This window comes from Pteronotus mesoamericanus, unplaced genomic scaffold (genome assembly GCF_021234165.1).
Source record: "Pteronotus mesoamericanus isolate MK-2021 breed Mesoamerican mustached bat unplaced genomic scaffold, CSHL_Meso_final scaffold_31, whole genome shotgun sequence".
Lineage (NCBI taxonomy): Eukaryota > Metazoa > Chordata > Mammalia > Chiroptera > Mormoopidae > Pteronotus > Pteronotus mesoamericanus.
The window spans coordinates 32984791-32997985 of record NW_026555312.1 but is presented as its reverse complement, the minus strand read 5'-3'; the positions used below and the strand labels follow the sequence as shown (position 1 = coordinate 32997985).

The 13195-nt window shown below is 41.0% G+C and overlaps 1 protein-coding gene across 1 annotated transcript in view; it reads left to right on the top strand.

The window, feature by feature from the left end:
• RPIA (ribose 5-phosphate isomerase A) overlaps positions 1 to 13195 on the top strand; it is a 47494-nt gene that overhangs the window by 19555 nt on the left and 14744 nt on the right. The window contains exons 4-7 of the mRNA XM_054591993.1: positions 409 to 468; positions 2621 to 2685; positions 3895 to 3963; positions 4668 to 4809. Coding sequence (XP_054447968.1) covers positions 409 to 468; positions 2621 to 2685; positions 3895 to 3963; positions 4668 to 4809 — 336 coding nt within the window. The remainder of the gene's footprint in view (positions 1 to 408; positions 469 to 2620; positions 2686 to 3894; positions 3964 to 4667; positions 4810 to 13195) is intronic.

The following is a 13195-nucleotide window of genomic DNA, read 5'->3' as shown; positions in this document are numbered from 1 at the left end:
TCCTCAGTCTTTTTTCCCCCACTGTTGGATTGTTTTTAAAAACTTTTCTAATATTTTATAGATTTGGTTCTTATTTCAGGAAGTTCTTAAAAACTTTTTATAACCAGAAGCTTTAGGAAGCCATAGCAGTGTCTTAAATAGCAGGTAACTGTGGAGGAGCTCTTAGATTAGCACTGGGCTAAGTCTTCACTATGTGCCATTTGCCTTCTTCTGGTTCCCAGTATGAATTAACTTAGTTTTTGCTTTTCATGGGTCTAGAACTCCTATCTCTTGGTGATCCAGGTTGGGATTTGGGAGGGAACCTTGGTCAAGACTCAGTGTTTGACACTTAAATCCGACAGAATTCTTGAAATCCTTGTCATGTGCTCAGGGTAAGTGATTATGGGTACTTTTTCTTGTCCTCCATAGGCCCGTCAGCTCATCCTGCAGTACGGCTTAACTCTCAGTGACCTGGACCGACACCCCGAGGTAAGAGGCTGCTCTGTCTTCTGTCTCCTTTTTCATGGCTGTCACTTGTTCATGGGCTCTGGATCTCTTGTCATTTCTAGGAGAAAGGTCAGGTAATCATACCTGAGACCTTGAGTATTAATCCTGGCTGAGGTCACATGAGGAAAGGTGGTTAATTTCCAATACAATCCATTTGGTTTAACCATGAGTACTCAATCTGAATGTAGTGAAGGGGGATTGGATCAGCTTCATCCAGGGCTTCCTTTGGTCCTTGGACAAACATTTGATAGCGAGCCAGCCCATGGAGCTTACTGCCAGGTGGAGAAAAGAAGTAATCGTGTGAGGTACCATGGTCATTTGGAAACAGGTTAAAATTAAGATTTATGATAAAGATGATTGAATACATGGGTAATACAGGGGAGCTGTAGGTGATAGGGTGAATAGCATGGTCACAGTGAGCATTTACTGAGCCCTTACTGTTGACAAGATATTTTGCTTAGTGCTGTACCTGTGGTAAATTATTTAATCTCCAGTAATCTTGAGGGTGGGCACCATTTTGTGCCCACCATTTCACAGATGTGAAAAAGGCATAGAGAGGGAAAGCTGCTTGCCTAAGGCCATGCTTTTTTTAAGTAGCAGAGCCTTAATGTGAATTTGGGTGCTTCTAGTTCTAGAGTGATGCCACTTAGAAGGGTTTAATGGGAAGAGGTAAAGTTTGAGTGGAGCTAGGAAGGTGAGGTGGCAAGGGCAGGAGAGAACATTTTAGAGAGGGATAGATGGAAACCACAGGAGCAGTTCCAGCAGGCACATGGATGTATGTGGACAGAGCCCAGACTGGCTGCGGTGACTAAGACCGAGTGGTGGAGTGCTTTGATACAGTGGGGTAAAGGGGCGAGGGCAAGGCGGGATTGGAAGAGTTGGGCAGGGTTATGGCAACTCCAAAATCAGGCAGGTGGTTGGGGCTTGATGGTGGTCTGGTAACCTAGTTATGGTACCCATGAGCCTCAGAGTGGTTGGCAAGGATCATGGGAAGGGTTTGTTGGGAGAAATCTGTGGGCAGAGCCAGGACACAGGCTGAATCAGCTGTTCAGTGATGTTAAGAGAGTAGTTTGGGCTGAAGATGCGCCTGCCATTCCAACAGAAAGGGTTGCCACCTTCCAGACCCTGGAGAATCAGTTGCCCAGGTAAAGCCTGGCCCTGGAGTTAGTGCAGGATCAAGGAGGAGCAATATAGCTATACCTTCAGATAAAGGGTACATCTGTAAATGGATGGAAGCAAGGGTGTGCACCTGAAGCTTTGTAGGCTTTTATACCTGTGCCACAGCTGCCACACCAAGAAACTTCTAACTGCAACTTGAACTGAATTGTACCCTGAGGTTTTCTCTACTGCTATTAGTAAAAACCATACCTGAAACTACCACATTAATCATGCATAGTACCAGGAGTGATGAGAAATACAGAGCTTCTTTGATTTCGAATTTTGAAAGATGAGTGAACAGATTTGGCCTTTGACCACTTTTGGGGCGGGTGGTAGAGCTTCCTAATAGAAAGAGTGGGCAAGGCCAAATAGGAGCTTTGTCAGTATCATAGTCTGGATACTTCACATAATTTGCAATCCTGGATCACATCAAATGTGTGTCAGCTTTTTAACTCTTCATTTGCTCGAAATTGCCTGTTTTTGCCATACTAATAAGGAGACTTCCAAATCAGTGTTTCTGAGCTTTTCTCTAACATTTCTCCTCCCTTCCCCCATGAAATTTTGGTTTGCAGGCCGGTGCTCAATCCACTGAGCCACATCAGCCAGGGCCCCCCATGAAATTATAATACCATAGATATATGTATATATGTTACTGTACTTTGGGGTGATGTCACCCACATTGAGATCGCATCATCTGCACAATTCCAGCTTGTGCACAGAGAAGCCCTTCAATGAGAAAAGAGAGTGTAAGAGCTGGACCCAGGTGTGTTTCCCAGGCTCCATGTTTGTTTCCCAGTGACTCTAGAACAGTTAGACTTCTCAGAGCCTCAGTGTCTGGATTGATTAAAAGCAAATAACTGTGCCTAGTTAACTGGGCTGCTGAAGGTCTGGAAACTACTGCATGCTCAGGCTTTACACAGAGCTTTCCCTCAAGAGGCTCTTAATGGCGTTTTTATCTTTCCTTCTCCTGACACAGATTGACCTTGCCATTGATGGTGCTGATGAAGTAGACGCTGATCTCAATCTCATCAAAGGCGGTGGGTGAGTGTTGTGGAGACTCTCTAGCTAAGGAGTATCTGCCAGTTAATCCCTAACAAAGCAAAATGGATTACAAAATAAACAAAGTTCCACTGTGATGTACCTGAGTTTGTCTTTCTACTAGGGTATTAATAGCTATGGCTATGGAGCCACCAAAAATTGGCATTTCTGGTCATTAGTTGCCAAATCCAGTGACTGGGAACCTGGGCCTCTTCAGTGAAATTATTCCTCTTAATGGGTTCTCTGTGTCTGCATTTTTCTAATTCAAGCTTGAAAACCATTGAGGATAAACCAGCATATTATTTGGGCTAAATTATTAGGTCTATGGGCATCAGGGTGTGATTTTTGCTTTAAAGCTGCTCTTACTTCTGAGAAGTTAGTGATATATTTATTCTTTCATTTAGAAAACATTTGTTGGATGTTTCTAAGTGTTGATTTGGAGGGTAGGGAAGGGTGAGTTGAAGAAGGTGAATTTTCCTGTTTCATTGGTTCTTAGAATCAAGCAGACTATGAAATGACACAAAATTGTTTATGTGCTCTCTGTTTTAGTACCCTGACTGTCAAATAACCTATAGACCAGGTTGTTCCAAGCTTATACTTCTCCAGCTATAGACCCCTCCCCATTAACTCCATGCTCAGATCACTTCTCCCTAAGCACAGCACTTCAGGCCTAACTGGGAACCACTGTCCTGTTTCTAGGTTCTCCGAGACACAGGCTAAACTTCCCATAGTCCATTTAGTAGAAGCAGCATGTCTTAGCTTCAGCTGCCATAACAAAATACCGTAGCCTGGGTGGCTGCAACAACAAAAATTACTCCCAGTTCCCTAGGCACTTTAATTGAAGATGGCTGCCTTTCCTCTGTCTTCATATGGCAGGGCGAGAGAGAAAGTGAGCTCTCTGGTGTCTCTTCTCAGGAAGACTTTAATCTTACCAGACCAGGGCCCCACCCTTATGACCTCATTTAACTGTAGTACTTCCTCAGAGGCCCGATCTCCAAATACAGTCACGTTGGGCATTAGAGCTTCAGCCTTAGAATTTGGGTGGGACACAATTCAATTCATAATGGAGTTGGGTCATGTCCCTTAAGAATTAAAAAGTAAATTTCCCTTTAAGTGCCAGAACTGAGTGGATTTGGGTTTTCTGTATCTGACTAGTTCCTAGATCGAGCTTTTGTTTTACCCGTGTGTTCATTTTCTCTTTCCTATCCCTAGAGGCTGCCTGACCCAGGAGAAGATTGTGGCAGGCTATGCTAGTCGCTTCATTGTGATTGCTGATTTCAGGTATAATACTTAGTGTCCTAAACTGTTCACCAAGGAGGTAGATTGGATACCAAGCCTCATCCCCATTTTATAGAGGAGGAAATAGAGAAATGGAGGGACTGCCTAACTTTGAGATTCAGGGCTAGGACTTATGGCAGCATCTAGGAGGATTTCTGTTCTGCCTTTATGCTGAAGGTAGATACTGGTATTTATGTGTCTTTTGGAAAGAGCAGGAAACAGCTTGCTTCCCTTGTTAACAGAGTACATCCTCATATGTCAGTCATTTGATCCACAGAGCCTCAGAGGAAGCAGGGCAAACACTGTTTCCTGTGGACAGTGACTCAGCACCTATTGCTTCCTTTTGGGGTCCCATGTGGCTTGTATTGTAGATAGTCTTTGCCCTGGCTCTCAGATTCTTCAAGGAGTCTGGTAGAAGACACTTGTGCTGAGCATGTTAATTCAGAAAAAAAAAAAAAAAGTATTTTTGAAATATAGCTGTGGGAAGAACATAAATAATAAACATCTGTATACCACACAAAGCTAGTCATATCAGGTTTTAACATTTTGTCATAGTTACTTCAAATACATTTGAAACCTCTGTATACTTACTCCTGCTTGCCTCCTGTGCTCTTTCACCATATAACTAACCCTAATCCTGAATTTGCTATTTATCTGTACCACTGAGCGTATTATATTTATTGTAGTTTTTGACTCTTTACTTCCAGGAAAGATTCAAAGAACCTTGGGGATCAGTGGCACAAAGGAATCCCCATCGAGGTCATCCCTATGGCTTATGTTCCAGTGAGCCGAGCTGTGATTCAGAAGTTCGGGGGTGTGGCTGAACTTCGCATGGCCGTCAACAAGGCAGTAAGTGGCAGTGGAGGTTTCTGGAGGATGTGCCAGGCTCTCAGTATTGAGTTGGCACTTACGATGTAAAAGCCCTTTAGTGCCTACAGGTTTTCGGTGTTCTTTCTACCTCAGTTAGGTCCCCTGTGCCTAAGCTGTACAGTTTCCTTTTATTTGCTTTTTATTCTATTTTATTTTGCTTCAGGTGAATCTTTTGTTATTTTAGTTTATTTTATTTCAATGATTTATTATTTTTTTTGTTACATTATTATTTTAAATTTATAAATCATGTTTATTCTATTACAGTTGTCTCTGTTTTTACCCCTTTACCCCCTCCACCCATCCCACCCCCACCCCGAGTTCCCACAGTCAATTCCCACTCTGTTGTCCATGTCCATGGGTCATTCATACATATTCTTTGTCTAGTCCCTTCCCCTTCTTTCCACCATTGTCCTCTTTCCCCATCTGCCCTGGTCACTTTCAGTCTGCTCCATGTTTCCGTGCCTGTGGTTTATTTTGTTCATTAGTTTATTTTGTTGAATAGAGTCCACTTATAGGTGAGATCATATGGTATTTGTCTTTGATCAACTGGCTTATTTCATTTATCTTAATATTCTACAGTTTCATCTATGTTGTCACAAAAGGTAGGAGTTCCATCTCTCTCTCTCTCTCTCTCTCTCTCTCTTTAAATAGCTACATGGTATTAATTGTATGGATGTAATATAGGTTCTTCCTTATTTTGTGGCTTGTCCTCTATTAGACATTTAGGTTCATTCTGATTGTTTTTATTGAAATATAGTTGACACACACTATTATATTAGTTTCAGGTATATAGCATAATGATTCAACATTTATATGCCTTATCATGGTTACTAAGTCTAGTAACCATCTGTCAACATACAAAATTATTACAATATTATTTACTGTATTCATTGTAGTGTATATCAACATGACTTAGTATTTTTTTAAAATTTATTTATTTTTCCAAATACATTTGTCTCTGCCTTCCCCCGACAATGTTCCCTTGGTCCCTCCTCCCTTCCTCTCCCTCAGTCCTTCCCCACTTTGGTTTTGTCCATGAATCCTTGCTATATGTTCCTTGACTTGTCCCTTGCCTTCCTTTTCCCCTGTCTAGCCCTCCCTCCTTTCCTCTTGTCTCTGTTGCTTTCTTTTTCTTTCAGTGTTGCTGGTCTTATTTTCCTTGCATCTTTGTCTTGTTGGTTAGGTTCCACTTATAGGTGAGATCATATGATATTTGTCTTTCGCCCCTTGGCTTATTTCACTTATTAGCATAATGCTCTCTAGTTCCATCCATGCTGTCGCGAAGAGTAGTAGTTCTTTTTTTCTTCCTGCTGAGTAGTATTCTATTGTGTAAATATACCATAATTTTTTGGTCCCATCATCTACTGATGGGCATTTAGGTTGCCTCCAACACTTGGCTATTGTAAATGGTGCTGCTATGAATATTGGGGTGCATAGGTTCTTTTGAATTGGCATTTTAGGATTCTTAAGGTATAGCTCCAGCAGGGGAATCATTGGATCAAAAGGCAGTTCCATTTTCAGCTTTTTGAGGAAATTCCACACTGCTTTCCACAGTGGCTGCACCAGTCTGCATTCCCATCAATAGTGCACTAGGGTTGCCTTTTCTGCACAGCCTCGCCAGCACCTGTTGTTTGTTGATCTGTTTATCATGGCCATTCTGACTGGTGTGAGGTGGTATCTCATGGTGGTTTTGATCTGCATTTCTCTGATAGCTAGTGATGCCAAGTGTCCTTTCAGATGTCTCTGGGCCCTTTGTATTTCTTCCTTGGAAAAGTGTCTGCCGAGGTCCTTTGCCCATTTTTTGATTGGATCATCTGTCGTCTTGGAGTGGAGTCGAGTGAGTTCTTTATATATCTTGGAGATCAAACCTCTGTCTGATATATCATTAGCAAATATATTTTCCCTAGCAAATACAGGGTTGGCTCCTTTTTCATTTTGCTGATATTTTCTTTTGCCATGCAGAAGCTTCTTATTTTGATGAGGTCCCACTTGTTTATTCTTTCCTTTATGTCCCTTGCTTTAGGAGACATATCGGTGAAAAAATTGCTGCGTGGGATATCTGAGAGTTTCCTGCCAATGTTCTCCTCTAGGACTTTGATGGTGTTGCGACTTATATTTAAGTCTTTTATCCATCTTGAGTTTATTTTTGTGTATGGTGTCAGCTGATGATCCAATTTCAATTTTTTGCATGTATCTGTCCAGCTCTCCCAACACCATTTGTTGAAGAGGCTATTATTGCTCTACTTTATGCTTCTGCCCCCTTTGTCAAATATTAGTTGCCCATATAGACCTGGGCTTATTTCTGGGCTTTCTATTCTGTTCCACTGGTCTATGGTCTGTTCTTGTGCCAGTACCAGATTGTTTTGAGTATAGTGGCTTTATAATATAGTTTGATGTCTGGTATTGTGATCCCTCCTACTTTGTTTTTCTTTCTCAAAATTGCTGAGGCTTTTCAGGGTAATTTATGGTTTCATATACATTTTTGAAATGTCTGTTCTATATCTGTGTAATACATCATTGGTATCTTAATAGGGATTGCGTTGTATCTATAAATTGCTTTGGGTAGTATGGACATTTTGATGATATTAATTCTTCCAATCCATGAGCACAGTATATGCTTCCATTTATTTGTGTCTTCCTTAATTTCTTTCTTCAATGTTGTATAGTTTTCTGCATAGAGATCTTTTACCTCTTTGGTTAAATTTATTCTTAGGTACTTTATTTTTCTTGTTATTATATCGAATGGTATTTTTTTTCTGATTTCTGCTTCTGTTTCATTGCTGGTGTACAGAAATGTCTTTGATTTCTGAATATTGACTTTGTATCCTGCTCTTTTGCCAAATTCACTTATTAGGCTGAGTAGTTTTTAGGTGGAGTCTACAGGGTTTTCTATGTACACTACCATGTCAACTGAAAACAATGATAGCTTTATTTCCTCCTTTCCTATTTGGATGCCTTTTATTTCTTTTTCTTGTCTGACCGCTGTCGCTAGGACTTCCCATACCATGTAGAATAGAAGTGGTAAAAGCGGACATCCTTGTCATGTTTCTGATCTTAGTGGGAAAGCTTTTAGTTTTTGCCCGTTGAGTATGATGTTGGCTGTAGGTTTTTCATATATGGCCTTTATTACGTTGAGGAATGCCCCATTTATTCCCATTTTGCTGAGTGTTTTGATCATAAATGGGTGCTGTACCTTATCGAATGCTTTTTCTGTGTCAGTCGAGATGATCATGTGGTTTTTGTCTTTTCTTTATATGATATATTACGTTTATTGATTTGCGTATATTGAACCATCCCTGCATCCCTGGGATGAATCCCACCTGATCATGGTGGGGTTTTGAATGTATTGCTGGATGCGATTTGCCAATATTTTGTTGAGAATATTAGCGTCTGTTCATCAGCAAAATTGGCCTGTACTTTTCTTTCTTTGTAGGGTCTTTATCTTGTTTTGGGACTAGGGTGATGCTGGCCTCATAAAAAGAGTCTGGGAGTCTTCCCTCCTCCTGGATTTTTGGGAATAGTCTGAGAAGGACAGGGGTTAGCTCTTCCTTAAATGTTTTGTAAAATTCTCCTGTTAAGCTGTCTGGCCCAGGGCTTTTGTGTGCTAGGAGTTTCTTGATTACTGCTTCAGTTTCCCCAGCTGTTATTGGTCTGCTCAAGCTTTCTCTTTCTTCCTCCTTCAGTGTTGGAAAATTATACTTTTCTAGAAATTTGTCCATTTCATCAAGGTTTTCACATTTCTTGGCATATAATTGTTCATAGTAGTTTCTTACAATCTTTTGTATATCTGCGGTATCAGTTGTTATTTCTTCTCTTTCATTTCTGTTATTATTTCTTTGGGTCCTCTCCCTTTTTTTCTTGATGAGTCTGCTTAAAGGCTTGTCGATTTTATTTATCTTTTCAAAGAACCAGCTCCTGGATTGGTTGATCCTTTTAATTGTTCTTTTCGTCTCTATGTCATTTCAGTTCTGCTCTGATCTTGATTATTTCCTTCCTTCTACTTGCTCTGGGATTTATTTGTTGTTGTTTCACTAATTCTTGAAGTTGTAGTGAAATTTCTTTTGTTTGAAATGTTTCTGTCCTTTTTAGGTAAGCCTGTATTGCCATGAACTTTCCCTCTCAGGGCTGCCTTTGCTGTATCCTATAGGTTTCGGACTGTTGTCTGTTCATTTTCATTTGTTTCCAGAAACTTTTTGATTTCTTCTCTTATCTCATTATTGACCCATTTATTGTTTAATAGTCTACTGTTCAGTCTCCATGAGTTTGCAAGTTTTTGAAGTTTCTCTTTGAGGTTGATTTCCAGTTTCAAGCCCTTGTGGTCCGAGAAAAAGCTTGGTATTATTTCCTTTTTCCTGAATTTGCTGAGGTTTGCTTTGTGTCCTATCATGTGGTGTATCTTTGAAAAAATTCCATGCGCATTTGAAAAGTATGTGTATTTTTCTTCTTTGGGCTGTAAGGTTCTATATATGTCAGTTAAGTCCATTTGATTCAGTGTGTCATTCAGCTCCACAATATCCTTGTTGATGTTTTGTTTGGAAGATCTGTCCATTTTTGACAGTGGGGTGTTAAAATCCCCTACTATCAGTGTGTTGCTGTCTATATCTTTTTTGAAGTTGTCCAAGGTTTTCCTTATATATTTGGGTGCTCTTATGTTGGGTGCATATAAGTTTACAATGTTTATGTCTTCTTGATATATTCTTCCTTTAAGTATTATAAAATGTCTTTTTATGGCCTTTGTTTTGAAATCTATTTTATCTGATTCAAGTATTGTTACCCCTGCTTTCTTTTCTTGCCCATTTGCTTGGAATATTTTTTTTTCCATCTCTTTACTTTCAATCTGTGTACGTCTTTTGCTCTTAGGAGGGTCTCTTGTAGGCAGCATATGTGTGGTTCATGTTTTCTTATCCATTCAGCTAGTCTGTGTGTTTTGAGTGGGGCATTTAGTCGATTTATATTGAGAGTTACTACTGATAGAAACCTATTCATTTTTTCTCTTTGTACCTGTGTTTTTCTTCTTCTCACTCTTTTCCTTCATCTTCTTACACCAATTCCTTTAGCATGTTTTGTAGTGCTGGTTTGGTGGAGACGTATTCTTTTAGCCTTCTTTTGTCTGGGAAACTCCTTATTTCCCCTCCTATTTTAATTGAGAGCCTTGCTGGGCGGAGCAGCCTTGGTTGTAGGCCCTTGCTTTTCATTACTTGGAATATTTGTTGCCATTCCCTTCTGGCTTGTAGTGTTTCTGTTGAGAAGTCAGCTCCTAGCTGTATCGGGGCTCCCTGCTTCTCCCTTGCTTCCTTGAGGATTCTCTCTTTGTCTTTGATAGTTACCATTTTAATCATGATGTGTCTTGGAGTGGACCTTCTTGGGTCCCTCTTGAGTGGAGCCCTCTGTGCCTCCTGGATCCATGAGACCTGTCCTCTCCTCAAATTGGGGAAATATTTCATTACTTTTTCGAGGAGGTTCTCTATCCCTTGCTCCTCTTCTTCTCCTTCTGTTATCCCTATTATGCAGATATTATTGCGTTTCAGGTTGTCCTGCATTTTCCTAAATGCCTCTTCATTCTTTTTGAGTCTTTTTTCCATTTCTTGTTCTTTCTGGGAGCTTTTTTCTACCTTATCCTCCATCTCGCTGATTCAATCCTCGGCTTCATCCAGCCTGCTTTGGATTCCTTCTACTGTGTTCTTCAATTCAGAAATGGTATTCTTCATATCCTCTTGTGTCTTCTTGATAGTTTCTATGTTCTTTTCCAGGTTGATATAGTTTGCTTAAGATCCTGATAGTGTCTCTGCAGTTTCTCATAGTTATCTTTGAGTTGGCTGAGCTCATTGAGCTTCCCTAGAGCCATTGTTTTGAATTAAATATCTGATAGTTCCCTTGCCTCTCTTCCATTTAGCTCTCTCTGTGGGGAGTCCCCTTTTCCACTCATTTGGGGGGAACTTCTTTTTCTTCCCATTTTTGTGAGAGTCTGTTTTTTATTTGTTTGTTTGTTTATTTATTTATTTATGTTTGCTTCTGCTTCAATCGAACCGTTTAGATTTCCTGACTTTGTGGGTTAAACCTCTGTGGTAGTAGGTCGGTCTTTTTACTTATTTTTTTCTTTTTTCTTTTTTTTTCTGGGTCTCGCTCTCATGATGTCAGTTGGTGACCCCACCTGCCCTGGGGTTGTTTGAGCCTTCCAGGAATCTACTGTCCCTGTCTGACTCCTGCTTTGGGCAGCTCTGTGACCCCTTTGGCCAGGGATCCACTATTTCTGCGGATCGCTCTGCATTCTCATGCTGGCTCACTTGATTGCCCGCGCCAGCCCGGGCAGGATTCCCAGCCGGCCGGGGCACGCCCGCGCTCAAGCCTGGGTTGGCATCCTCCCCTGGGCCGGGGCTGGTGTACTCGCCGGACCTCGGGCGCTTGCCTGCCACCAGGCGCGCACCCTGGCACTGGTCAGTTTAGCGTCTACTATTGTGTGCTTTCCATGCTTATGGCTCTTTGGGGGCGTGGCCTGCCCATGCAAAATTGAGACTACGGAAATAGGAAGAAGTCAGCTCCGGGATTCTCTGGTTAATCCTGTCTCCAGTCTCTCCTCCAGCGTCTCTGGGTAGCTCTGTGACCCCTTTGGCCAGGGATCCACTATTTCTGCAGACCACATTGTAATTGTGCACCTTCTCGCTGGCTTGCCTGCTTCTGCCTCTTTGGGGGCGTGGCCTGCCTGCACTAATGGGGACTACTGAATTGGGGGGACTCTACTCTGGGGATCTCAGATAATCCTCCAGTTCTTTCCCCAAACCCCTCCATCTCCAGTCTCTCCTCAAGGGGCTCTATGCAGCTGTGTGTCCCCTTTGGCCAGGAATCCTCTATTTCTTCCAGCCAGTCTGCACTCAGCCTCTAGCCCACACATGCACAAACTGTGTGCATAGTGCGCAGAAGGCAGGTTAATTGATTCATTCATGCCTGGGCAAGGTGGTAGCTGCAGAGTGGGAGGTGAGTTATGACCCGGGCTCTGCTGGCTACCGTCTCTGTTCTATTCACAAAGTTTTCCTCTCCAATCTTTCCTCAGGCACCAGCCCACTCTCCTGCCGCCTCTATACAGAGATCAAGGAAGGCAGCTGCCACTGCAAATTTTTGCCTTGGCCCTTTAAATGTCTCCTTGCATCTCCAACCACCTGTCCCTGGCAGAGAGCACCCCTAAACTTTTCGGTGTTGCATTTTGTCTGTGTTTTCCTGGTTTCAGCTTCTGTAGTCTAGGGGTCCCTGTTTATGGTTCTGACCCTATTCTCGGGGGGGGGGGTCCAACTGACCGTTTCAGTGTCCCTCTGGTGCTGGTGCCCGTGGGTGCACAGCCCACCCTCTCAAGTCTCCACCGCACTTCTGACCCGTTGGGATGTGTGGGAGTTGAATCCACTGTCTGTCCTCAGCTCTAAGGCTCCTCTCCCTCTGTTGTTCCATTGTTTTCCATGTGATTTCTCCACTATTTAGTCGCAATTCCAGTTTGGTCTTGGGAGGAGGTCAGAGTGACTCCCATTTACCCCTCCGCCATCTTTTTCCTCTGTTTCCCATCTCTGTCTTTCTTTTGTTCTTTCTTAAATGCAGTTTGATTTTATTTATTTTTTTAAATGTCAAAGTTAATTATACAATTTTTAAAAAATTTAAAACCATTAGAAGTCTCAGCAATTAAACCAACATGACACCAGCACAGAAATAATCAGTTAGATCAATGAAATATAATGAGCATTCTAGAGACAAATGTATATATTTGTCTAACAATATAATATATAGTTAAGTTGATATTTCCAATCAATGGGGAAAATAAGGTTTATTCAGCAAATAAGGTGCATGGACCACTATTACTTGAAATAAAACAAATATAGAGCCCTATTTCACACATTATACAAGAAATATTCAGGTGCATTAAAAATCAATATGTAGAATCTAAGGAGTTTTAGAAGAAAATAGAACTAATATTTTTCATGGCCTGAAGTAAAATATTCAACCCCAGAAGCTATAAATATTGAAAATATGACTATATTAAACATTTAAGACTATATATTAATATGCATATAAAAAAAGGTAAAGGACAAGGAATAGAATAGGAAAGTATTTGCAAGACATCTACAATATGGATAATAGGCATATTTTGTTTGCTTTTTGGGAAAAAAGTTCTACAAACTTTTAATCAGTAAATTGATAAAGAACTACAAAAAGTCATTTAAAGCTTTTTTAAAAATAATAGAAATGGACAAGAAATATACAACAACTGGTTTAGTTTCAACAAATAGTAAAGGAACAATTAAAATAACATTGTCACAATCAGATTAATTAGTATTAAAAATATTGGTAATATCATGTATTGGCAACTCTGAAAGGAACTAGGTAT